The sequence below is a fragment of the Haliaeetus albicilla genome, chromosome 14, assembly GCF_947461875.1.
Source record: "Haliaeetus albicilla chromosome 14, bHalAlb1.1, whole genome shotgun sequence".
NCBI lineage: Eukaryota > Metazoa > Chordata > Aves > Accipitriformes > Accipitridae > Haliaeetus > Haliaeetus albicilla.
In genome coordinates, this window is record NC_091496.1 from 24,504,116 (window position 1) to 24,530,656 (window position 26,541).

At 39.0% G+C, this 26,541-nt stretch overlaps 1 protein-coding gene across 3 annotated transcripts in view; it reads left to right on the forward strand.

The window, feature by feature from the left end:
- Positions 1-17,235, forward strand: part of WASL (WASP like actin nucleation promoting factor) — a 53,433-nt gene extending 36,198 nt beyond the window's left edge. The window contains exons 1-8 of one of the 3 annotated variants that reach the window (XM_069802007.1): positions 474-974; positions 3,170-3,338; positions 6,856-6,898; positions 7,287-7,440; positions 8,259-8,276; positions 10,698-11,218; positions 12,395-12,503; positions 14,513-17,235. In XM_069802007.1, coding sequence (XP_069658108.1) covers positions 698-974; positions 3,170-3,338; positions 6,856-6,898; positions 7,287-7,440; positions 8,259-8,276; positions 10,698-11,218; positions 12,395-12,503; positions 14,513-14,574 — 1,353 coding nt within the window. In that variant the 5' untranslated portion in view covers positions 474-697 and the 3' untranslated portion in view covers positions 14,575-17,235. Of the gene's footprint in view, positions 1-473; positions 975-3,169; positions 3,339-6,855; positions 6,899-7,286; positions 7,441-8,258; positions 8,277-10,697; positions 11,219-12,394; positions 12,504-14,512 lie in introns of those variants that run through there. The other 2 variants (XM_069802004.1, XM_069802006.1) reach the window with 2 other exon arrangements.
- Positions 17,236-26,541: the final 9,306 nt, after the last annotated feature.

Consider the following 26,541-nt stretch of genomic DNA (forward strand, 5'->3'; position numbering starts at 1 on the left):
CTCAGACCAGAGCAGATACATACTATTGGCAGGTAACTGGGAAAAAACTGTTGTAATATCAGCTGGTTTTTGTTTTACTCTCCATATGCAGTGAAAGTCTATTGGGGAAAAAAAGGAACACCTGTTTTTTTGTACTGAGTATCAATGCATAATTACCTTTAAAATTGAAAAACAAGAACAGTCACACTTCTGTACTCACATGATCCACGCTTGAAATACAGTGGGGAATTTTGTTTTAGTGGGGCTTGTTTGTCTGGATTTTCTGCATATATTGAAGCTGCATGGAAAAAGCATTCTGTCTTTTCATATGACGTTTTCAATGGTACAGATTAAAGATTTTTTTGGGGGGTAGAATTGCAAGATTAAAATCAAATTGGCATTAACGGTTATGTAAAATGTATTAGTCTGTAATTTCCTGGGATTTATGTTCTACTCATTTGTAATAGCTAGGTCTCTTTATGCAAATAAAGAAGAGTTATTGTAGTTGAACTGACCTCTTGGTGAAGTTCTGGATGAAACAAGGATTTGTCAGAGAATTAGGTTTTGAGGAAATCTTTAAGAACCATGTGGCAGAATTTTGTTTCAGCTGTTAACTAGTACAGTTTGCATTTATTGTAGCGCTGTCTGTAGTCTGGGACAGATGCCTAGAGAGGTTCTAAATAGAACACAGAGAATTTCATAGAATTAACATTTCAAAATGTTCTGTACTACATTTTCTGGAGCCCCTTCTGGAGATGTCGCAGATCTTGATAACAGTGGATGTTTAAGGCCACTGTACTGTCAGGTGCTTCCTAATGATGAGCTCTATATGCCTCTGTCATCTTCATTTATTGAGCTGTCTACACCTGATGGGGAAGGTGCATGTCTTATGATGGGGAAAATTTTACTGGATATAAATATGGCAGTTCTAGAAGAGTACAATTCTTTCCAAAGTTCTTTTATTCCTCGTGGACATCTAAGGTCTAAACCTGACGGTAAGGAAAATTTTCATCTTTTAAGAGTTTACTGTGATCTCTTGTATGAATATTATTAGTATGAAGGAATCAGGCTATCAATCCTTAATTTGAGCTCAGCTGAATAAAACTTCAATTTGCAAATGGCTGCTGCTTTACATGGCTAAAACCATGTATGGTTAGTTCAGGATTTTACATGCAAAAAGGTGCATTTTCAAGGACTGTTAGGAATTGTGAAAAGAATATCACGATCTTCCTAGCATTGCAAAGGTACGTGTTTCTTTTTGAACATCAGTACAGCTGTTGAAACTACAAATATCAATATAATAGGTGAAAATAGAGACAATATAATAGAGAAAATATAATAGATGATTAAAGTGAAAATGAACTCCTACAGTGGTTTTGGTTTTGTATCTAATAAAATTAAGACTGTAATTTTCAATTCATCCTGAAGATTTTACTTAACTCCACTTGTTGTGTTTTGGGTTGATAATATTTGATGATTAGTGAATTTAATGCTAACTTTAAGTGGAACTTTAACAATACAAGTTGTTTTGCATAGTTGTATGTGGTCAGTTTGTGCTTTGGTATTCTCAAAGGACAGTTGTCTAGGTCACAACATCTCTAGATCAAAGCATTTCTGCTTAGCAGAAAACACTTTAGAAACTCTCCTTCCTGCAGCTTCAATGCAATTTTAAATCTTGTGATTTAAGACTCCTACAGGAACATAGGAGTTGTCATATGTTTTTAGATAAGTTTTGTCTAGCCCAGTGTCGTGTTTCTGTTCTTGTTTCTTGTTCTGGCCAGTACTAGGTGCTTCCCACTGAGGTGCTAAACTAAGGATGTCAGCTGTGTTATCCATTGTATTGTCTGCTTCTCCTTTCTGATTTGGACTTTGGACTGTGAAACCTAAGGCTTGTTCTCCTTTCAGAATGCTTAGAGAGCTTTGAATTATCCATACAAAATGCAGTTATAAAAAATAGTGTCAAGATAAGGTTCAGATTTATCAAAGTCTAATTAAAGACTTTTTATCATCTGCCCAGTAAGACTGTATGCATGAGTCTTATTTTAATTGATTTGCTAGCCATTGGGTAGTAACTCATAGGCAAGTAGAGGATGTTTTCAAACTATTTCTGGCCAAACTGGTCTTAAATTGACTGCTTAATCTTATTCTTCCAAAACTGAAATTACTTGTCTGTTTTGTTTTTTTAAAAATATGTGTATGTGTATATACATACATGTGTATGTGTGTATATATATATATATAAAAAAAATGCACAAATTGCCTCTTAGTATTTAAATACTACTATCACTTGCTTATGTCAAGAGTTATCTTCTGTCAAAGCTAAAAAACCTGCATGGAAAACATGCTAGGTATTTTTATTTGTTAGTATTACATGAGTAACATAGTACTAAAATGCTAAAATTGGTAGTAGTATAATTCAGATGCATTTTAAGTAACTAGAGTAATAATTCAGAATTGTTTATAATGAAGAATGAGGTTTGAGAACATAATTCATAATTTGAGTGTTTAATTTGTATTTCTGGTACTGTTTTTACTGTCATTACTCTTCAAGCTCTGTTTCTTATCTGGGACTTCAATTATTTTGCAAACCTGTCAAAGAGTAAGACATAAGAAATCCTGAATAGTTCCATAGATTTTGTGCTATATTTGAAGACAATAGTGTGTCCAGAGGGGCCTTCTGAAGTTCTTGTGATGTTCAGGTTCTGTGTGCAGTGGCAGAAAACATTCCCACTTGGGCCTTATTAAGTAAAGGTTCCCTCTCCTTTAAGATCGGTTTACTGTGCTGCAAAGGTAATGGTGTCCTGGGTGTTACTGTTCATGGCACTCACTTCTTTGATCTTGTTGAGCATTGTAGCTATGCTGTACTTTAATGTGCCTCATTCCATGTGTTCTGTGCACATGAAAACTCTTTAGTTTAAAAATGCTTTCTTTGCCAAATTTTCAAAAAACCAAATTCTAGTTTAGAAAATTTTTCTGCCATTGCTCTGCTCTAGCAACATTTTTTTTTTTTTTTTTTTCCTTCCTTTGGCAAATAACTTAGTCTATGTGTCTGACATCCAGAACCCAGCCGGATGCATGTGGCATGTAGAGCTATGGCTACAGTGCAAGTATTTTACCACTCAAAAGTTTGTGGGTTAAATATGGCTATGTTGAAACACAAAAGTAGAAATCCTGTACCTTACCTTCACAGGCCCAAATCTACCAATGGCAACTGTTGATATCAAAAACCCAGAAATTACAACAAACAGATTTTATACTCCACAAGTCAATAATATTTCATATACCAAAGAAAAGAAGAAAGGAAAAACTAAAAAGAGAAGATTGACGAAGGCAGATATTGGAACGCCATCTAATTTCCAGTAAGGACTTTTTTTAATCTGGGTTTGGGTTTTGGTGGGTGGGGTTTTTTATTGGTTTGGGGGGCGGGGTTTGTGTCAATTATACTTGCACATGCTCAAGACTTGAATGTGTGACTGTTGTGTGTAACCTGAACTACAGTGAATGCTAGCTGGAATGCTGCAGGGTTTAAAAGCAAGTTAGCTTATACACAGGTGAGGAGTTTACTACAGCTGTAAACAAAAAGTGACTTGCTATCCTAAAATAGCTTAGAAGACAACTTAGTTGCATGGAGATGCCTTACTGAAGTAGTCAGTGCAGACTCATATTCAGCCTCAATGGTCAACTCTTAACACTATTATTCTCACAGCTGTGCCTGCTTAGCAGTGCTTTGTCATGCAGAACACACATGCGGGTCCTGACTTGTCATAACAGCAGAAATGACATAGCCATGTTTTTATCTCTGGCTTTCTGTTTACAAACGTACTTATTCTGATATGTCTGCTAGTACCCATATCTTGTGATGAAAGTACAGTGTGCATGTATACACCTCTTAGGAATGGGTTAGGTTTTTTCTAATACTGTTTCTTAAGTACCTTCAATCTCTTCGGATAGTTATGATGTATCATTTTAAGCTTCACTTTCATGAAACTTGGTTTTGGTCACTTTACTGAATTAACTATTGTTTTCCTGAACTATAATTTGGTATTTGGGTAGATTTAGCTTGGATGTAACGAAGAAGTTCTTCACTGTGAGGGTGATGAGACACTGAAACAGGTTGCCCAGAGAAGTTGTGGATGTCCCCCCATCCCTAGAAGTGTTCAGGGCCGGGTTGGATGGGGCTTTGAGCAACCTGGTCTAGTGGAAGGTGTCCCTGCCCATGGCAGGGGGGTTGGAACTAGATGATCTTTAAGGTCTCTTCCAACCCAGACCATTCTGCGATTCTATGATTTTAATCTTCTGCCTTAAAAAAAAAAAAGTGTACTTTATTTGCTAAAGCAAGAGGAGTTTAAAGAGCTTGAATTAGTTACAGGAAATGTTAATTTCTATGAAGTATTAGAAAACCAGTGTGAGGTTTACATGCCAAGTGAATGTCTTGTTCTTTTGAACCATTATTTTGCATCCCTTCCACTGATGTACTTTCCCAGAATAAAACTCCATAAAAGTAATGCTGGTGTTACCAGTTAAAGTAATGCTACTGCACAGTGTTTTGAAGGAGTGCTCTGTAGAACGGGATAGCAGACAGAAAGTAAAAGGAGAGATGGGCTAAAATGCTTCCTTAGCCAGACTGTGCTTAGACAAATCAGACATCAGCCATATTCTTTCTCATCTGAGTATCAGTGAAGTGCTGCATCTATTGGTGTCACTTAAACTGTAAAATGCAGAAAAGAAGGAAGAATGAAACGAAGAAAATTGAAGTGTGATTGGTAGCTGGTCACTGTTGAAGCTCTACTGATGGAGATTTCAGCATACACTGACAAAATTGCAAATTATGATCTGCATTAATGTGTCGTACCTCTGATCTGAATTTGTGGAAGGGGTTGTGCAGCAGGATAGATATAAAATTAATTTGAAGCTTTGTTTATAATGTCTACCAGGTTCTGACCTAGAAAAGCTGAGAATAAGATGATTAAATACTTAATGAAGTTCAAACAGAAGATACGTTCTAGCGTCATTAAATGTAACATTAAATTGTAAGTGGTGAACCTTTGCAAAAGAAGATGGAAAGTCTATTTTGTTCGGCTTAAGGTCTAGTTAAGTTTCCTGTAGAGTGCGGCCATGCGTCATCTTACTATGTAAGATAGTTTAACTGCTGGTTTTGTGCAAACATAAGAGAACTGGTGTTTGGTATTGTTAGGCAAATATGCCAGTAGGATAACTTGTATATAACTTGAGCTGTGATACTGCTGAAGACCAACATTGATCTGGCATAAACAAACAGTAACAAAGTTGCAATCAGTAGATAAAACTTTTAAATGCCTTCTGTTAGACAGATGTGGACTTCCAGTGTTCTGAGCAAAACAAAAATCAAACTATACTTAACATTAGTATAACTAACTGCTGTATACATTCTTCTAAGTAACATAAGAGTTGCAGTTACCTGGTAATTATGCATTTTCATTGAAAAGACCTCTGAAAACAAATATGTTACAGTTAGCATGTACAAGTAACTTACTTTACTCTGAGGGATGAAAAATAAATGAGAAATAATGCTAACACTACTCCATATAAACTTTAATATCAATTAAGTGCACTAAGCTCCGAGTTGTATGCTCACAACCTCTTAAAAGAGCATCCTGAGTTGCACAGATATGCAGAAATGTGGGTAAGATTGTATTGGCTGGTAAATTTCTATCAATTTACATATGCCAGTTAATACATTACAATCGGATATGAGACTAGGAAATGCATGTCTAATTTATGTGAAGCAAGCTGTAGCTTAACATCCAGAATTCTGTAATCAATAAATCATTCCATATTTTGGTAGTGAAAGGCATTTAAATATTTAGGCAAAACAGGGGCATTTCCTTTTTTGCCTTTTCTGTAGCATAATGTCATTTTAAACCAGATGTTTTACTTTTCTTCTTGCCCCTCAAACTAAGTAGTTGACTAATCATAGTTACACCAAAACCAAAATTGATCATTGAGCTTCAGTATTCTCATTAAGAAAACTTGTGCTGTTGGTGATACTGACAGACCCAAGCAAGAATACAAGGTCTGTTGCGCTAGACGCTGTATAAGGACAGTGAAACAGTCCTTGTAATTTGACAAGCTTATGCTAAACTGTGTCAGATACTAATAGCTTACCTGATATTTTTAAAACCCTGAGTTGGACTTCCTGAAGACTCTGAGTTTCTAGAACTGGCCATTGGCAAAAAGAAATCCAAAACGTGGAGTGCTTGTAACTTTATGGTTCTGTCTTCTACAGCCAACAGCAGTTGGCTGAAGTAGTTTGGAGGGGCACAAACTCTTCTGCCTTTTCAGCTGATTATAGTATTACATAAAATAATACTTTAGTAGCCACATGAAATGGCTACTAGAAGCTTAGGAAGTTGGCAACTGAAAACAGTCCTGACTTTTCTTTGAAGAAGTGAATGGGAGAAGCGTGATGAGAGAACAAACAGTGATGAGGGGGAGGAGGAGATCTTCCAGCTACATGATGCTGAAGACTTTGGCAGTAGCTTGAAGTCTAGTTACTATATAAAGGCTAAACTCCTCCCTTGATCTCTGTGCAGTCATTCCATCACCATCCCTGTGCACCACAGGGTGGCATGGAGCCTTTATGTTTTGCCACAGACCATAACCTAAGGGGGGAAATTACTTCCCCTCTTGGTCTTTCTGACACAAGACAAAAAGTGGGAGTAAAGAAAGTTTTACTATTCTGTTCTTAAATGGGGCGCTGAGGAGTAAGAATTGCTTAGTATCTTAATGAGAGTGGAGGTAGAAGCTGGTAGTAATCTCCAGTTATCTTGGTGTCCTGTTACTTTAGTTAACAAGGTCCTTTTTATGCCAATTAAATGGACTTTTTTGCTTTTTTAGACACATTGGACATGTTGGTTGGGATCCAAACACAGGTTTTGATGTAAGTAATTTAATAAGTTATTCAAGACACTGAATGGTTAAAAGCTTTTGAGGCTTTTTCATGTAAGTTATGAAGATTGGCATTAAATAAAAAGTTCACTGTATATCAAAATAGTTATAAATTGTGATTTTTATAATATGATGCAAACATAGCTGTTGGAGTAGAAGGGAATAGGAGGGATCCGGGATTGAGGGGAAAAGATGCAAAACTTTGTACTTACCTCTCCTGAAATAGTCCTTTCTGACTGAAAAGTCAACCCAGAGACAGGTACTTGGCTTTGCTATTCCTTTTACCTACATGGTTTGTGGTTTTTTTCCAATACAAATGATATTTTTAAAAATGATTCTTCTGTTTCAAGCTACTTAAAACTAATGTGTCTGACTTGCAGGTGAACAACTTAGACCCAGAACTGAAAAACCTATTTGATATGTGTGGAATTTCAGAGGCTCAACTGAAAGACAAAGAAACTTCAAAGGTCATATATGATTTCATTGAAAAAACAGGAGGTGTGGAAGCTGTTAAAAATGAACTGCGCAGACAAGGTGGGATTTGTTTTATTTCCGTGTAAAAATTAGCAGGGCATTTTCTGCCTTAAGGATTAGAGTAGAAGCTGTTGATGAACAATTTTTGATTCTCTTCTCTGGACTTCATGTCACTGCAGTTGCACTGGATTTCATGTTTCTGTACACCATACACTATGTAAAAATGTTCATGCATGACCCATGGGAGAACTTTGTTCCCTAAAAGAATAAGGATCTTATCTATGTCAGTTAAGTACTTTCCAGTAACACTTAGTCTGACTGCAAAGTTATGCAGTATGTTCGGTACAGGTTTTTCAGACTGTGTATGTTGCTTATTTATTTATAATCTCAAACTTACAGATAATTAAGATCTTAGAAGCCATATTGCTGTTGTCAGTTATGGTAGTAGTACACGGCTGGCTGACGGGTGTATGTATGGTGCCCATTTACCCTGGCAGCACTGTGTAATGAGCCTTGCAGCAGCTAGAGACCTGCAAATTTTATATGAATTTTTTTAAGGTTTTCTTTTTCTATTTTAACGTAAAAAGTGCTAGTTTTGAGCAGGCTTCTGCCGCAAGAAAATTCTCAAATAAGCTATTTCCTGCCTAACATGTAAATGTGATCTCAGCTGATGCATTATCTAGTGGAACATAACAAGTCAGTCTGAAAATTACACTGCCGATGTCAAACTTTCAAAAACTTGCCTAGAACAATTCTTGAGAGAAACAGGATATAAATGCCATTGAAATTATAGCAGTTTGAAACTAGTGAATAAATTGTTCGAGTGACTGAAGAGATACACATTCAGGGTACAATGACTTGTTACATTTATTTCTTAGGTCCCCCGCGGTGGAGCGGTATGTATTTGAGCTGGCATCTAAGCATATGCTTCAAAATATTCATGCTGCTGTGTGATTTCTTTCCTAGACAAGAAACCTTAGTCCACATTTGTTTGACTGCAATACTAAAAATTATAGTCAAACTTCTTAGTTAAATTGCAAACAAAATTTCAATTATGATTTTTTCTCAGTAAGAAATCTGTCAGTTTCGTTATATAATCTTAACTCTGTTTAAATGTTTACAGAGTTGTTGATCCCAGACTGCTGACCATAAAATTGGATTGAGAAGACTTGCATTGGAGTCTTATGACTAGTTTAAAATACTTTAAAAATGTCTGTTTTTCTATTACGTATGTGTTAACTTCACGTTACGGCCACTTGCATGTATGCAATTGAAAGAAAAGCTGCCTCATCTTTAATATGCATGATAATAATCTACCTCTGTGCTTTTTGATAGAGGTAGATAAAATATTCCAGTGGGTTTATCCGCAATTACGTTACTTGATGTGTAGGCTTTACTGCTGTTTGAAGTGTTCTTTCTCAACTGAAACACATTTTTCTGTGTTTATTGCAAGAATTTCTGTGCTTACGTATTCACCCTGCTAGGATGCTGACTAGAGAGTTGCAGACACATCGTTCTGCTCAGACAGAAGTTACTTTGCTGTTTTTCCTGCCCTTTCCCTAGTTTTGGTACTGTTGTTTGGGTTTTTTTAGTGACAATGCCATCAATAGAAGATTTTTAAAACTTTTTTTGTTAATAGTGATGTACAGAATAATGTGCGTTTATAAAAAACTAAATTGTTTTCTTGCTTTTGCTTGTACCATCTGTTTGGGGGAGAAGGGAGAGAGGATGAGGTAATGGTGCTCCCTCCTTGCTCCTCCTCCTGCCTCATTTCACTTCAATTTAGTTGCTGGCTGGGGTTAAACCATGACACCTTATAAAAACTCCTGAACTCTGTTTCCACAGATTGGATGTGGCTTATCTCTCTAGATATGATGCAGATAAACCTCTTCCCCACAAGAAAACTTAAACCTTGTGTTCAAAATGCACGGACACTACAGAGTCTGGACCATGACCATGTTGTGTATCTTTCTAGTAATACAGAAAAGCTGTCTGTAGTGCTTTCTGAGTAAGTTATATTTGAAAATACTGGCCTCCAATGGCCGAAAAGAAAACTACAGTCATGTCAGCCAAAAAGCGGTGGGATTTTTTTAAATCAGGAGTGTTGGCAGTATATCTCTTGGAAAATACATGAAGTTTGAGAGGAGATTCTCCCCATGTTGTTCTTTTGAAGGGATGGAAAAAAACCCAGCAGTTTGGAAATTAAGAATGTAACACGCAATTTTAGGAGGGGTATGTTTCTCTAAGTTGAGCAGGGAAGGAGGCACTGAGGCACTGGTGTCTCCTGCTTCTTCAAAATCTCTTTTTTAGGGATATGCCCTCTGTATTCTAGTGCAGACAGCCTGCTTTCTCAGTATGTGACAGGAAGGACATAATCGAAGAGGTAAAGAAGTATCTTCTTGCGTGTAATACCTTTTTTGTTATCAAAGCATATGAAATCAAATGTGAATTTTCTTAGCTGTATGATAGCACCTGGATCGTTAAGTAGTTACGTGCAACAACCACACAACCTAAAGTACCATAAGCCATTAGATGCTTAATGGAAGCAGAAATGAAACAGTGCTATTTAAAATGCCATTAGCAGAGCAAGTACATTTCAAGGCCACTTCATATAGAAATGATCCTGTGTGTTGAGGTAGCCCTGAAGTTGTTTCCTTTCTACAGTCCTGGCCATAAAGATACTGTTGGAACTAATTTTTAGTAAAAGGGATTAAGAGTCACTTTATGTTGCATCATAATGCATTAGTAGGGTTTTTTTGTTACTAGAAGATGTTACTTCAAAAATATTTGCCTCTGTAATTCCCTAAATAATGGATAGTTTATAAAGTGGAAATTCTGTGTTTCACTTTAAGTGTATTTTCTAAAACCTTTCTCTTGCCTTCTGTCCTAGCTCAACAAAATTTTAGAGGATTCTTTTGAAATTTTTTCTGCATTTTGTCATGAGAAATTGAAACACTGACTTAAAATACACTCAGATTATGAAGAAAATTACTACCATAGGACCAAACCAAAATTAATGACCAAGGTTGTTTTGCGACTTCAATAGTCTTTTTATGTACCGCACCTGCTTCTTGCAGCGTTGATTCTTTTACAAAATACACGACAGACGTAGGGGCTATATTTGACTTGGTTTGCATTCCTATAAGCGTAGCTTACGTTCAGCCGTAGTCAGCTTCATCCAGAATTGGTAGAGTTTGCACAGGCACAGAGATCCTTGCAAAAGGCAAGGTGAAGCCTCTTTCCTCTTTCTGCTAGTCTCTGAAAGACTTACGGGTATTGAGTAGCAAGTAATTGTAAATTGGTTTGTTTCGTTTCAGCTCCACCTCCGCCCCCGCCGTGCAGAGGAGGACCCCCACCACCGCCACCACCACCTCCCCATAGCGCGGGCCCTCCTCCCCCCCCGGCCAGGGGCCGAGGGGCACCACCGCCGCCTCCTTCCAGAGCTCCCACGGCGGCACCTCCACCTCCACCGCCATCTCGACCTGGTGCAGCAGTGCCCCCGCCTCCTCCCAACAGGATGTATCCTCCGCCACCGCCAGTGCATTCCTCATCCGCACCCTCCGGCCCTCCTCCTCCGCCACCACCACCCACAAGTGGGTCGTCTGTTCCTCCACCACCTCCTCCTCCTCCACCCCCTCCTGGTCCGCCTCCGCCACCAGGCCTTCCTTCAGAGGTTGATCACCAGCTTCCAGTTCCTGCAGGAAACAAAGCAGCACTCTTGGATCAAATCAGAGAAGGGGCTCAGTTAAAGAAAGTAGAACAGAACAGCCGACCAGTGTCCTGCTCAGGAAGAGATGCACTGTTAGACCAGATACGACAGGGTATACAGCTGAAATCCGTGAGTAAAAGCTGCCTCTCACCTGTGTTCCCTAGGGACTTGCAGATGGCTGCAGTATTGCAGTGTGAACGGTACACTGTGGCTCTGGTTTGGGCTGGATCATAACTTTTAGGGTTTTTGAATTGATGCTTTAAACAGTAGTACTGAGAAAATGCTTAGAACACATATTTGCTGTAGATGAGTATTGGTGCATGAAATTATCCTTCTTTCAAACTCGCTGCTCACTTTTCAGTAAAGCTTTAAGCATAAATGCTACAATGATGATACCACAATACTGTGGCTGTAAAGAACGTTTGCAAGAACTGTGAAAGATTGATGGTCTCCTGAATACTTCAGTAAAATCATCTAAACAACTGCAGGGGATGAGTTCAGCAGTAATGGCAGTGGAAGGCAAACACTAGATTTTTTTTTTAATTTTTTTTCTTTCTTTCGGTCTGTCTGTCTTCCCCGCCCCCATCTTAAAATGGACCCATGGTCTGCAGATGTTGAGGCTTGTAAGGAGGTGGCTGCCTGAGTCTGGAAAAGTGCCACCCATGAGGGATGCCTCTGCTGTTCCTGCTGCAGCTCAGGCTATCAGGCTATTACTATTACTATTTTTTCTTGATGTCACTGAATATCTTCAAAATAATTTTGCCTGTAGGTCCTTTTTTTTTCTTTTTTTTTGGGGGGTCACTCTTTTGCACTTGAGGCGTCTGATGTAAAAAGTGTGAGGGCATGTTAATATTTATTTGCCATTACAGGGATGCAGTATCAAAGTCTATTACTTTCAGCAGTGATTATCAACCCAAAGAAAGCAGACCTGGTTAACAAACCCAAACAAGAAAAAATATTTTGTGGTATATACCAACGATAAAATAAATAATGATTCTGCAGCCACACAAGTTATGCTTGTACAACCATATTAAGAAGCTTTCCTTTAGCTGAGCGTTCACTTCATGATAGTCAGAGCTGAAATATTTAATATTGAGTATGGACTAACTACAGTTGTATCATATGGCAAAAGAGGAAAGGTTGACTTCTGTATAAATAACTTAGCCTGAGCTGAAGAAACAAACTGCAGTTTCACTCTTCCTTCTGGCTGAAAATAAACTCATTAATCTTATAAGAAAGGTTGTCTTGAAATATATTGGTTCTGTTTTGCTAATTGCATCTTTCTACTGTATCCTTTTTTCCAAGGTATCTGATGGTCAGGAGAGTGCACCACCTACACCTGCACCCACCTCAGGAATTGTGGGTGCATTAATGGAAGTTATGCAGAAAAGGAGCAAAGCCATTCATTCTTCAGGTGAGTCTGATAGAATTTTTGTGACCTCATGGTGTCAGGTTTTGAAAAGTTAACGCTTCTATTTGACATAAAATATACATAAAATATTGCTGGGAAAAAGCATGGATTTCAGCATATAGTCCAATACAGAATCTTCTAGGCAGACCCCTAGTGATGGGTTGAATGGTTACTTCCTGCTACTTTGAATTACTGGTGTAGTTTGCAGTAATACTGAATTAAAAATTACTAACCAAGATAAATATCCTTATAAGGATTTTTTTTTAACAACTGAATTATTTTTATCCACTAGAAGTCTGATGAAATAAGTTGTCAAAACGTTTTGGAAGGCAGGTTTTTAATGCTTTCTGTTTCTCGAAGCCAAAGCACTTGGAAAAGATTCATGCTCTTAAAACTGTGGCTTCCATTGTGCTTTGGATGCCACCTGCTGGATAATAATCAGATAACTAGTGTTACTTGACTAGTCCCACACTAGTACTGAATCAACTTTTCACACTTCAGTGCTTGGAAGAAATAAGGCTGCAAGAGGATTTGCATTTCTCAAATACCAACTTGTAATAAATGCAGTTCAGTAGCTGCAGTGTAGCTGTTTGGTTACATCTCTTCTGTTTGGGCTCTGATATATTTTTCTTCCAGAGCTTACCTTGATACTAAAACCACGGTTGCAGTCTGCAGACCTTTTGACTAAGTGCAATATAGTTTGTTGATTTGCTGCCCTATGTAGTAATCTCCAATTTTGGTACTTACATAAATTAAATACTGGAAGGGTACTAAATACAGCATTTTCCTAGGGAAGGTGTTGTGGTTTAACCCCAGCCAGCAACTAAGCACCACACAGCCGCTCGCTCACTCCCCCCCACCCAGTGGGATGGGGGAGAGAATTGGGGGGGGGGAGTAAAACTTGTGGGTTGAGATAAGAACAGTTTAATAGAACAGAGAAGAAGAAACTAATAATGATAACAAAAATAATAAAATGACAATAATAATAATAAAAGGATTGGAATATACAAGTGATGCACAGTGCAGTTGCTCACCACCTGCTGACTGATGCCCAGTTAGTTCCCGAGCAGCAGTTCCCCCCAGCCCCACTCCCCCCAGTTTATATACTGGGCATGACATCATATGGTATGGAAATACCCCTTTGGCCAGTTTGGGTCAGCTGCCCTGGCTGTGTCCCCTCCCACCTTCTTGTGCCCCTCCAGCCTTCTTGCTGGCTGGGCATGAGAAGCTGAAAAATCCTTGAGTTTAGTCTAAACATTACTTAGCAACAACTGAAAACATCAGTGTGTCATCAATATTCTTCTCATACCAAACCCAAAAGATAGCACTATACCAGCTATTAGGAAGACAATTAACTCTTATCCCAGCCAAAACCAGGACAGAAGGAAATGCTCTTGCCTAACAAATAAGTAGTTTAATTTTAACAGGCTACAATTTTTTAAATTATGATACATATAAAAATAGTGGAAGGCTGAATAAAGTTAACAACCAACATTGATGTTGAAGTTGGTGTGCATTACACAGCGTAGAATATTCCATTAACCACAACGGTCTTTAGCTCACAGGTTTTTTTATCTGCTTGTACAGTAAACAGCTATCCCATTATGTAGTAAACCTGGGGAAGAAGTTCTTGTGTTTCAGAAATTAATCTGTCCTTGAAGCTTAAAACCCAATATGGAACAAGCTGGCCACTCTCACATTTTCTAAGAAAGAGTAGTAAGTTTTAAATGAGAAATTCTGATTCTTTTTCTCGTAGCAGAAAACAAGATACATTTTTTTCCTACCTGGGGAAAGGAATGAGAAAGGAAACAAGTTAGACTTAACTTTCAGCCAGTATCTATCTAAACTGAATGTCATGTCTAGAAATCTTAAAATAGAGTATTACCAAATGTATTGTTGTGACCTGCTTGAACTGATTGTTCTGTTCTCAGAAAGTTGTGGGAGAAATCAATACCACTTTTGTCATGTTAATTCAGTGCATGCAAGTGACTTGCTTTTTTTGTCTTAAACAGATGAAGATGAGGATGAAGATGATGAAGAAGACTTTGAGGATGATGACGAATGGGATGATTGATCATATATTATTATATATATTTTTTTTAAGGTGAATGATATACTAAACACTACTTTCTGTCTATGGATTCTGTAAAATTATCATGTAAATGTTCTACCAACTTGCTGTATATTTTTGTTGCCTTTTGCTTTTTTATTAATCTGTGCAATACCTCATTTAATCTGTAAAGGTTTGTCATAATCCTCTACAAAGCTACTCCCTGTTAATGTGTGCAAGTTTACACCTGGATGATCATGTACATGTGAATACTTTCCATTCCATCAATAAGGGAGTTTAAATGTAATATGTGAGACTGACAAAAACCTTAATGTAATTTAGTTATAATGCAAGAAGGAAAACACTATTTTCATACCCTACTTTTTCTGTATCTAAATTTCTTATTAAAACCTAGTATAGCACTATGTTCTTTAAGTGATGCAGCTCTTAGTTTATTTAGCCCCTTCATTTCAAATGCAATGCTACACAAATGTTGAGGCTGGTTTATACTATTGCATGGTTTCAAATACATCACAACATTGCAGTTCAAATCTTAGCAGTATGCTTTACATAAAACAAAATCACTACAGAAATGCACAACTAGTTGTGAAGATTACCTTGCCCTAACTGTAGCAATACTGACTGCTATTGAACAGCAGTGGTAATTAATCCTTCAATTAGGGAACTCTCTATCTGAAGCTGAACAGGGTGGCTTTACATTGTAATAGTGGTAAAAGCATCTTTGATACAGACAAGTTCAGTCTTTTTTTTTTTTTTTTTTTTTCCTTCCCAGCTCTTACTTTCAGAATGAAGAAGTGTAAATTACTGGGGGCTATACTGGAGGCTGGCAATTGCTACAGTTTGATTTATTTTTAAAATCAATTTTATGTGGTTTTCAGGCTGAAGGGCTGCGTTTAATGCTTGCTTCAATAATGTTTAATTACTTTTTTAAATTTGTAGGACATTGGTGTATTAATAAAGTAAACATAAGTGGTATTACTTTGCAGTCTTTGCGTTATGGTACACAACAAATGCTGAAACACCAATCCTACATCCATAAAGTTGGAAAGCCATTAACTCAGAATATACACTTTGAATAAGTACTGAACTTTATGGCAATATTCTGTCTTCGTATGTTGGCTTTAAGACCAAGGGTTGTGATGAAGATCAAGAACCCGATTCACAAGAGTAGTATTTGAGTAAGCAGACGGAAAATGGGTTTCTCATTTCACAGCTTGCACATTTATATAAGTTGTACTTTGTAGTGCAGTAAACATTGGCATATCTGCCTATTACAAAATACTAATCTATGCTATGTGGGTATTTAATATCTGCAGCATTAATTACTGTACTTACTGTAACTTTCAGGTAGGAAATCTTTTTAAAAACCACATTATCTGACACAGAATGTTTAGTTAAGTCAGTCATATTTGGAGCGTAGTTAATGCATAGTGTCCTGGGTCTTTGACTGTAGTCAAGCTATCAAACTAAATTTAAGTTATCGGAATTGTATTGACTGAAACCCAGTGTTGACCTGATCTTGACAGGCTGGACCTGCATGATACGGCTTGGATTTCTAACCCAGTTATAACTTAGTCTTTAGCGAATTAATTTAGTCATACGAGAAGAAAGGAAAGTTGCTGAAAAGTAGTGGGAGAGGTAAGGTTGTAGTTAAATTATTCAGAGGATGCTAACTTCCTTCTAAGGGTAATTTAAGCACATAACTTGAGGAAAAAAAATTTCCAAGTGATCTCACTTTCTTGCGGTAACTTTCGCATTGCCCTCTGCTGCTAGAAACACTTCCTACTAGCTTTGCTGCTGTAATGGCTTGAGCATTGGATCAAGTGCAAGTGCAGCCTGGGGTAGCTAATGGCAGTGGAGTTAAAAACTTGTGTATAGGGAACATATTTGTATGGCTTTCATATAACTTCTGGCACTGCTCCCTTATTTTTTATTGCATATAGGGCGTTTTAAGATTAAGCAGATGAGGCCTAGTGGTTTTCCTAACATGCTACTTAATAGATATGTTTAGCTGTTATGTTCCCAGAATTGGAATTTCTGTAATATAGTTAACTATTAAGCATCACAGTTCATTAATCAAACTTCTATTCCACGTTTTGGGAGCTCTGAAGTTACCTGATTGAATAAAACTTTGATTTGTAGATACTGGCCAAAGAAAGCTTCTGGGTCTTCTATTTCTTTTTCTTCATGCAAAAAGTACACTCACATTCTGTGGTGTCCAGGTTAATATTTACTTTAAAGTAGTGTTTGTACATGATAAATTTCAGGCATAAAGACTGCAATGGCAGTTAAGTTAGTCATAACTGCATGCTTCAGCACTCCGCCACTTGCACTATGAGCAGAAGATAGCATTTCATGATACTGGTGCATTGTTGCTAAACATTGTAATGAAGGCCTCTCTTATATATTCTGGTTAAATGACTGTCCAGATAGCCTTAGCAATTAACAAACTAGCATGAGGCTTTTGTATCTCAACACTCTATGTGCATAGACAATATCAGCTAGCCACTTGTACGTATGAAATCCGTAAGAACTTCTCAATCATTCAGTTTTCCATTTATCGAACTGAAATTTTTAGTATGTGAATTTTTGAAATGTACAGTGAATAGGATGTTGCACTGGTGGCAATTCATCATGGAGCATAATAAAATTAATTTGACCCAACTAGTGTAAAACTGTGTGGTTTTTAAGTGCTAATTGTGGCACAGCTTTTAAAATAGATCTGCATATTGATTACACACTTTAAAAGTAACTTTGGTTGCCTAGCCGAATTCACAAAGCAGTAAATAGCCGCTGTCAAATCGCAGTAGTTTTCATGTCTCTGGAAAGTTGGATTGTGCTAGCGAATAAACACAATGAGTAAGAATGTGACACCCTCTCCTCCTGGCAGATCTCGCAGCGGCTCAGCAGCCTCCCTGGAAACAGCTAGTGCCGCAGGCAAGTGCAATAATCCAGCAACAGTTCAAGGTCAAACAAACATGGCTTCGTTAATAAACACTCTAGAAGGAGTACTAAATAGTTAACTCTTGTCAATGAATGCTCTGACTTAGGAGGGTTTTACAGATGTGTGTCTTTGTCTTGCATGTTGTAATGTTTGAGCATGGGACACTTCAGCAGTCTGCTCTCCTCCACTAAAGCAGCTGAAGAGTCCAGCGTTTCAAATTTTTATCTGGGGTACACTTTCTTTTGAAGTTCAGTACTTCTCTGCTTTTTAGGTCTTAAGTGCAAGGGAAAGTTGGAATTGTTACTTACAGGGTGTGCTGAGGTATATAATTATTTCCTCTCCACTTACTGAACAGAAGCTTAAAACATGCTTTTTGAAAGGAGGCTTTTCTTTCCTTTTTTTTATATGACAATGGTTATTTTCCTGGTGTAAGATATATGTGAAGGGGAAAAAGGAGGAAAGATGCTTTTGTTTTTGTTTAAGACTGTTACCAATCCATTGCAACAGCCTTTATCTAATCATTAGAGGAATTCCTGGTCTAATTAAAGTCCCTGAAGCTTAAGTACAGTGATAAGCAGCTTTATTTATAGAAAAGTGAAAATGGTTTAGGGAAGCTTAGGAGATTCTAAACCTCTGTCTCTCAAAGGACCGGTGTTAACCTCTAGCCCTGCAGTAAGGGCTCCTGTTGCTATGTATTTGTTTACTGCCTGGGGTTTTCTTGTGAGTGAGGAGAAGGAAAGGGTAGGGTAGCACGAACTAGAACGTGAGCTGTGGAGGTTTAATGTCCACGTTTAAGCCTGACACTTCCCTCTAAGGTAGTGTTTGAAAGTTTGGGGATATTTATGCAGTTGTGGAAGAGACTTTTTAATCACCAAACTGGTATGGCATGTCTGTTGTTTTGTGCTTGAAAAAATAAACCATTAGTTGTTTGAAATCAAAGATTTGAAATTAATGCAGGTACACGTTGAGAAGTAGAATTGTTGCATCAATATCAAAATAGAAATAATGAGTTGTTTTCTGACAAATTTTGTCAGGCTGAGTTTTACAGTATTTGTGGAGGAACCTGCTAAAATGAGCTAGAATAGTAATTTACCAGGTATTCAAATTTTTCTTTAATGTAGTTTTGGGTAATACCTGCAGGACTTACCCACCTATAAACAGCTTAATACACACCTGAAATTGTGAAGCTTGATATTTTATATTTATTGTGGTTTTTATCTGTTAGTACTGACAAACATACTTAAAGGCCTTTTTGCTAATGCGCTAAAGAGTTTTTGGAGTCTTTTTGGAGTGAAATTCTTGAGCCATTACTTCATGTGTGTGTTTTTTCCCTCCCTGAAGCTTAATCATCTTTTCTGAGTTTTGTTACTCAAGCAGCATGAATTTTAAACTTGTTACGTGAGGATTAGATGAGGGGTTGTAAGGTTTTCTGAAGAAAAAACTTCAGAGAAGTTTTAAAAAACAGAACAAGTTCAAAACCAGCCATAACCCGTGTTATATTTTTGTACATACCAGCTGGGGGACACAATACGATCTGGAGTTTAAAGCTCAAGAAATATGATCATGCTTGTATCGTATATCAGACACAAAGTATTTGCTTAAATGACATCAGCAGGCACGCAAAATCAGGAATTGGCTCTTCTGGATGTTGATGCCAAAAACCAGGCAACTGCCAGAGCAGTTGAGCTGGATTTGGAGCCCTTTGTTGGTAGATACAGCTTTCCCAGATGCTCAGGATACAAGGTACACAGACTGTCGAGAAACACGCATCCTTTTTTTTTCTTTATTTTACTAGATAGAATTTTTCTGGTTACAATAGTCTTTTGGACCAAAACAGTGCTTATTTCATCATCAAGGGAAGAAATGTTCCTCAGCGTGTAGTCCTTTGTCAGGGTTATGCCTGTTCAACTGTCAGCAGAGAACCTGTCTTTATTTTTAACTTCAGAATGAACTGGAAAAGTGGCCTAGACCCAGTTAATAAACACGTTTTCTGTGGTTAGTCTCCTGAGGGTAATGTCTGTAAGCGTGAAAGGCAAATGGCTAAAGCAGAAATCTGCTAGGTAGTAGCATTTTCTTTTGAAATCCTATAACAAGAATTGTTTTCACCACTAGTAGCTTTAGTACCTAATCCTTAGAGATTATATTACTAAAACTTACTGCTGTCCCCAAGACAGGCAAGAGGAAGAGTAGTTCTGGGGAGAGCAAGCGAGCCCCTCTGCTGCCGGTCGTGTTAAACAGCACTCAGGCCCGCGTTTTGTGGTTTTGATCATGCTAGTAGTGGGTTATCTGGTACAAAACCAAATAGCAAGCTCTTTATATCGAAGTTGGTGCCGAGAGCACATGACAGGGAAGATACAGACCATGATACTGCTGTTGGGTTTCGTTTTGAAATGGGGATGCCTTTGGTTAGTTCTCAGCATCCCATCCGGCTCCTATCTAAGTGTGCTGCCCTTTTCATTTGTGAGTCAATATGATCCCTGGATGAAAAGCGTAGCAGGATGGTGCCTGGACCTTTTCATTTCTTCACCATATCTATAATTTGCCAAACAGAAATAATACATCTTTAGAAGTATTTCTAGATGAGTTTTGTAAAACTTCTGTCTGAATGGCATACTGTGGTTTGGAGAGGAAAATGCTGATTTTCTTGGCAGGAGGTCTCCCTGCAGACTCTCTACTCTTAGAAAAGTATTTGAATATGGCACATTTACATTGCTGCTAATCTCCTCAGCCAGGCAACCCATCACATGTGGGTTACTCCTTGTGGAGAAAATACTTCTTAAAAACCTACTGTGTATTCCTTATGAATTACTCTAATTCTAATGCAAGCTATCAGATAAAGCAGAATTCTTATCAGCCTAGGAAAAAAGGAAAGTACCAACAAAACTTAAGATCTCAGCTGGCAAGATGCCTGGGAAGGCAGCTCAGCCCTACTAGGTTTTTTTAGTGGCCAAAATGGAGATAAATACATAGCAAGAGTGTTCAGAGACCCTATAAAAACATAAAAAAAAAAAATCTGATTGCAAGTCTGTGAAAGGATCAATAGAGTCCAGTAAAGCAAGATGAAGAAAAACTGTGTGAAATCATTCTGTAATGTTTAAAGGATCCCTTTTGTGCTGTAACATCGTCCATGCTGGCCTTACAGGAGCTGGGATACTCTTCTGACTCCTGCTAAACCAATGTCCTACCCAGATAACTGAAGTGTCTCTTTCACACAGATACATTATCACATCTCAGCCCTTGCTACTCTTGGCCATTCTGGTCTTCGCTACCAATTCGTTATTCCTGGACAGCTCTCCAAACTCATCATTAAAACACAGCACAATTGCCTATTGCTGAAGAATACTCGGAGATATTAAATGACCAGTAGAGAAAGCTTTGTGCTGATTGCTCTGACAAGCAACGTGAGATGGGTTGCTGGTCAAAGGATAGCTGTAATCCAAGACGCATTCTTCAAGGAGTCAACACCACATACATCACTGCTGGCATAGAAAACAAAAAAATACTGGAATCTTTCATCGCTGCTGGGCATGTTGCCTGGTTCATCGTGTGAGCTGATTCTCTACACTGTGGGCCTCAGGAAATCACGTGGACCTTGGGCAATGACCGGTCAGGATGATCATCATTGACCAACTGGGCTACCTTCAGCTATGCTGCAGTGGATGAGATTTGGTAAGACTGTGTATTCTGCCATGTAGAAATGAATTGTCACACTCTTACCTGTAGACATAATGTATCTCTGTTTCTTGAAAGGCTGTAGCTGCACCCCCCTGATTGAAATCAAATGCTGTGGTAGTTGAAGTTGTTAGTTGTGTTCCTTGTGTTTTCACTGACAGAACAGCCTTTTTGTTGGTCCTGTAATCCTCCAGAAATGTGATACAGCATGAGATCATTACAGATCGTCGTGGTTCCTGACTTGCCAATAAAACTAGATTATATGCTTCATTATGTCTGTCCCCAAGCCATTTTCAGCACTAAGACTTGTACCTTTGGCCCATTCTTCAGATGTTCCCTCTCTGCTTAAATAGAACTAGTGCATTCTGGAAGACAGTAAAAAGTCAATCTATCTGAATATTTGTCGTCTTATCCATTCTTGGCCATAAAACTCATTCAGCTTGTTAGCAGGAGGACAGTGCCCTGGATGGAGCAGCTGCTGCGTGTGGCCGAAGCATCTTGTCTAACCTCTATCTCTTGGTGCTCTTGGAGGTGACTCCAAAGAGTGGTGGCCATCAGGGAGGACTGTCTGCATGGGGTAGCTCAGCAGTGTGTACAGAAACCTGTAGTGAACACGATGGGAGTCGTGTCCCCATGCAGCACGCCCCTTGGGTCAGCGTTCAAGAGATTTATCTGTATTCTCTCTCAGAAATAGATGATGTGTTACTGAAAAATCAGGCTGGGATGCATCCCAAAGTAGGCTCCTACATTTGTCCAACTTGGTCACTCTTCAGACTCTGTTTATCTCCGTGGGCTGTAAATAGAGCGTAGACACCCATTGATCGGGTAGGCATCCATACTTCAGACACTTAGATGTAGGTATCTTACCCAATTCCAGACCTCACCCCAGCTTGCCCTGTGCCTCAGTTGCCCGTCTGTGCAATGGTGGCAACAGTGTATCAAAAGTGATGCATATAAATACATATAGACAATGGTACTTCAGTCCAGACACATGACACTTAAAATATTTTCAAATGCCATTTTACTTGTTAAAATTTAGTTATCTCAATTATCAGAACAAAAACATTAAATAAGACTTCTTTCTCTCTACTAGGCCTGGTTTTTGAATCAGTAGCCATTTTTAAGTTCTCAAAAAACAAAACCCACCTGAATTGTGTCTGTAAACCAGAGTTAATCTGAACAGTTCAGTTATCTGTGCATGCAAATAGTGGGTCATACTCTAGCGTTGCCTTAAACTGCTTTTGAATTTAATATCTCCTGTGTGATCAGAACACTGGAAAGAAAGCCACAGCACGCGGTTCTCCTCGGATTTGGTTTTAAGAAACTAAAAAAGTTTTAATAAACTGTGGAAAAACATGAGTTTGGGGACTTAAAGCAGTTGCTAATCCCGTGGTTTGCCAGTGAAATGTGCTCGGCACATGTGCAGCACACCCTCTCCCAGCAGCTCCTGTCGGGAGCACTGCGCTGTGATCGACGGTGTCAGAAGCTTAACTGATCCTGAACAGGGAGTCCTTGCCAGGGCGAGCCACCCGAGCCCCGGCGCTGATTGGCAAGCAAACCTGCCCAGGATTATTGCGGGCAGCGTTTGTACGAGCGGCAGCAGCTATGTATGGCCCTATCGCACGGCCGCTCAGCTCTGCCTATTTAACGCGTCGGACTTCCTTGCTGATTGGCTACGAACGGTCACGCGTTTCTCCCTAAAGATGTAAAGAACATTAGTTTCATGCATACAAGCCATTATAAAATCTCAGGAATCGGTGCCTCTTCTGAATCCCTGCAGGTCTGCAAGACGGAAGGGTGCAGCAGTGCTGCTGCCACACTTTCAGAAAGCTCAGGGGCCTCGTAAGATTTTAAGCACAGGAGACATTCTGTTTATGGCTTGGATTTACTGCAGCTCCGTGTGCGCTGGCTCCTGCCGGTTTCGTCTTACTGCCTCGTCTCTCTCTATCGTCTTGGTTTGAAAGGGGCCATCCTGTTTTCGTCAGGGTGCACGTTAAAGCTCTGACTTTATTTGAGGAAAGGCAGCCAATAGCTTTGAAGTGTGTGATAGTATTTTTGCTGTGGAATGACAGTCACACTCTATATCCCCCAGCCTTTCTGATCATCACAGGACATTCAGAGAAATTGTGACTGGATGTGGCTGAAATCAGATTGATTTACTTTCCTCTATTAAATTTCTTTTTTGCTATTTGCACTTGATAAATACTACAGCCACGGGGTAAAAATGTGTCAGTTATTTCAGCTGTACAATGTGATCCATGCTTACTTAAAACTGTTGGACTTGCCATATGTTTTAAGATGCCAACTAAGATTTTATTAATCTTTCTGCATAATTTTCAGTGAACAGCTGCACTGTCAACTTAGAGAGGTCTTCCAAGAAACACAAGGGCAAATGTAGCTCTTTAAATCTGACCTCCTGTTTTATTACTATGAAGACAGTTGGGTTCTAATTTAGCAGCATCTATTTTGCAGTATTAAAGAAAGAAAAAAGAAAAATAAATATTGTCTTTTGTGTTGCTAATTTGACTGAAACTGGCAAAATGTTTCAGCCCAACGCAACTTCTTAAGGTCTTGCTAAACAGAAGCTCATAAACGTACTAACCCCGAAGTTTTTCATTCAGATTAAATATTGGTTATTCTCTGCATGAGTGTGCCAGCATTTTGTTCAGGACCTCTAAGTATTTTCCTAACACTGACCAGAGTGGACTGCAAGAGGTTCTGTAAAGGGTTCAGGCGATAGAACGTTACTGCTCAAGTTGCAAATGGGGAAGGCTCATTTCACCAAGGCTTTTGCAGAATTTTGTGATAAAGGTACATGCTCTACCCATTGCTCCTGATTTCCAGCAGCATTGCGTTTTACTCAGTCATGAAATCTTTTCACCAAGCTGTATTTAGAACTACTACACTGGAGTGAAGTCATAGTATGGACTCAGTCAAACTGTTGGGATGTTCTGGAAATAGATGGGATGGGAGCTCTGCAACAGCAAACGCAGCGGTACGGCAGTACTTAACTAGCAGTAGTCTCAGTCTCAGAGAGCAACATGTGTTTAATTGGTGTGATACTTCAGCCACAGGTTTGCTAAGGAATACAGCTATTCGTTTGTAGAGTGAGTCCCTATAGGGTTACTTTTTATAATGTTCACTGAACAGCTCTCATGTACTATAGCTACCTGCCGGGGACACATGGTCTAGGATTGTCTGCATTTCATCGCTGTTTCCTCTTAAATGTATGCTGTCTCAGACAAGAACATAGCTGATGTACAAAACATAAGGTTACACTGGAGATGGGAGCATCTGAAGCAATCTGCACAGTATGTACAATCAAAGCCCCCAGACTTCTCTCCCTGGGGCACATGGGCGTTTGGCAGAATTCACAGAGCAGAAACAAAGACTGGAATTACAGGCTTGTGAAGGGATTTGTTAGGCTATCTGAGGCAGTGCCCCATTACACAGAAAGACATCAGTCTGTACAAGAATATATCAAGAGATCCACAAGTTCATATTACAGTTTTGGCAATTATTGCAAGCTGGCAAAACATTTGGCCTTTGTAACGGGGCAATTGTTTGGCTGTCCGGAGGCTGGAGCTGCAGAAAGAAAGGACATACCCCTACGGTACTGGAGAAGGCATTTAAAATAAAAATTAGGCTGATTCTGCATGCTGCATTATATTTATCAAATTCTTCTGATAGAGAATTTTTAATACCAGAACAAACTTACATTATCCTCTGAGTTGCAATTATGTATTTTGTATGTGGTGCAGGTGATTATGTAGCTGCTTTCCAATTAAATCTGTAAAAGAGATTTTTAGAAGACAGAAAAGCAGCAAATCTATCTTAAAAATGCTTTGTGGATTTTTTGCTTCAAAGAAATTAATGCTGAAGAACATTTATTTAGATTCATAGTGGAAGTTTCAGTTTTATCTTTCTTTATCCACCAGAGAAACCTCTCATTTATGTTCATCACGTTTCCAACCACCAGGACAGGACCCTCTACCTGAAACACATTCAGGGATTTAAAAGCCTGTGTGATGTCTGCTAGGAAGTAGGTTCTTCATCAGTAGTGCGACATAAGATGAAAGATGTCTTATTCTTTGTTCTGGTTCAGAGCCAGTGGGAAGGAAAAGCAGCTTGATGGAGCTTTGATTCAGACTATCTTCATGGTTTAGGCTTGGCTTTTCCTTACCTCATGTACTTAGATCTCCCATGACCTGAGCAATGCCAGATGAAGATTAAAGGGGAAAGAAAAGGTTGCAGGGTGTCTTTTGACATGACAATGTGGAGCCCAACACAGAGGTGTGTGAGGAAAGGACTGACACTGATGAGAGCACCCTGAGCCCAAGCTGATAACACTTGGATCACACTGAGTGTGTCTCTGAGAGAGTTATTAAACAGACAAGTGTCCCAAAGCACACATGGAAAAAAGCAAGCCTCTTCTACGCAAAACACTGAATTGAAGGGAAGGAGTGGAAGGAGAAAATAGAAGTGGTGGGGCATGCTTCCTCCATAATTTTGAAACTGGTAATTGGAGGAATGGGAAGAGACATGCAAAGGAAAAGAAAAACTGAGCGTAGTTAAACCTTTCTTGGTGCCGTGCAGCATGGGGCCAAGCTGGTGAGGCTGCCCTTCGAGAGAGGAGTCTGATCGCTGGCAGCCAGTGCCCACCTCCGTCTCACAGCAAGGTGATCCCTCACATAGTGCTTGCGGGAAAAGCAAATAAAGGGATACAGCATCCTTAGTGCCTCATATATTTTTATGCAGCCTTCCCCCATGTACTGCAGTGGGAGTTCTGCTCACAAGCAACCGTGCCAAGACCATACAGGAAATTCTGCCGCTGGTTAGCTCAGTGTTTGTATTTTAAAGCATTATAGAATATCTGGTGTAAGAGGCAGGAAATCAGGGTAGAGCTACAGCTTCAACAGTGTTTCCAGACTAAATCCCTAATTTCACTTGAAAGCTGACTGTAATAAACTATGCAACTCCTGGTCTGCCTTCAGGTCATTCCCTGCTGGTTTCAACTAAATCAGATATGCTGCTTTTAAGTATGATGTTCTGTGTCAGGAACAACATACCCAAGTCCATTACCTGCTTTTGAGCACTAGCAATGGCCCTGGAGACCTCTCACGACCTCAGGGCAGCAGGCGGCATCTCTTGCTGACAGAAAGACTGGAACGAGGCAGACACATTTGAATCTTCTTTCTCCTTTGCATGTTGATCACTGCAGCTCTCCCAGCCTCAACAAGAGGACTGGATGGCCCTGCAGAGGTCTTCCATCCCATGGTTTGTTGAGGAACTGACGGTTTCACCATTTGCCCCAGGAAGAACTGAACCCTTCAGACTTCTTCATGAAAAGCAAA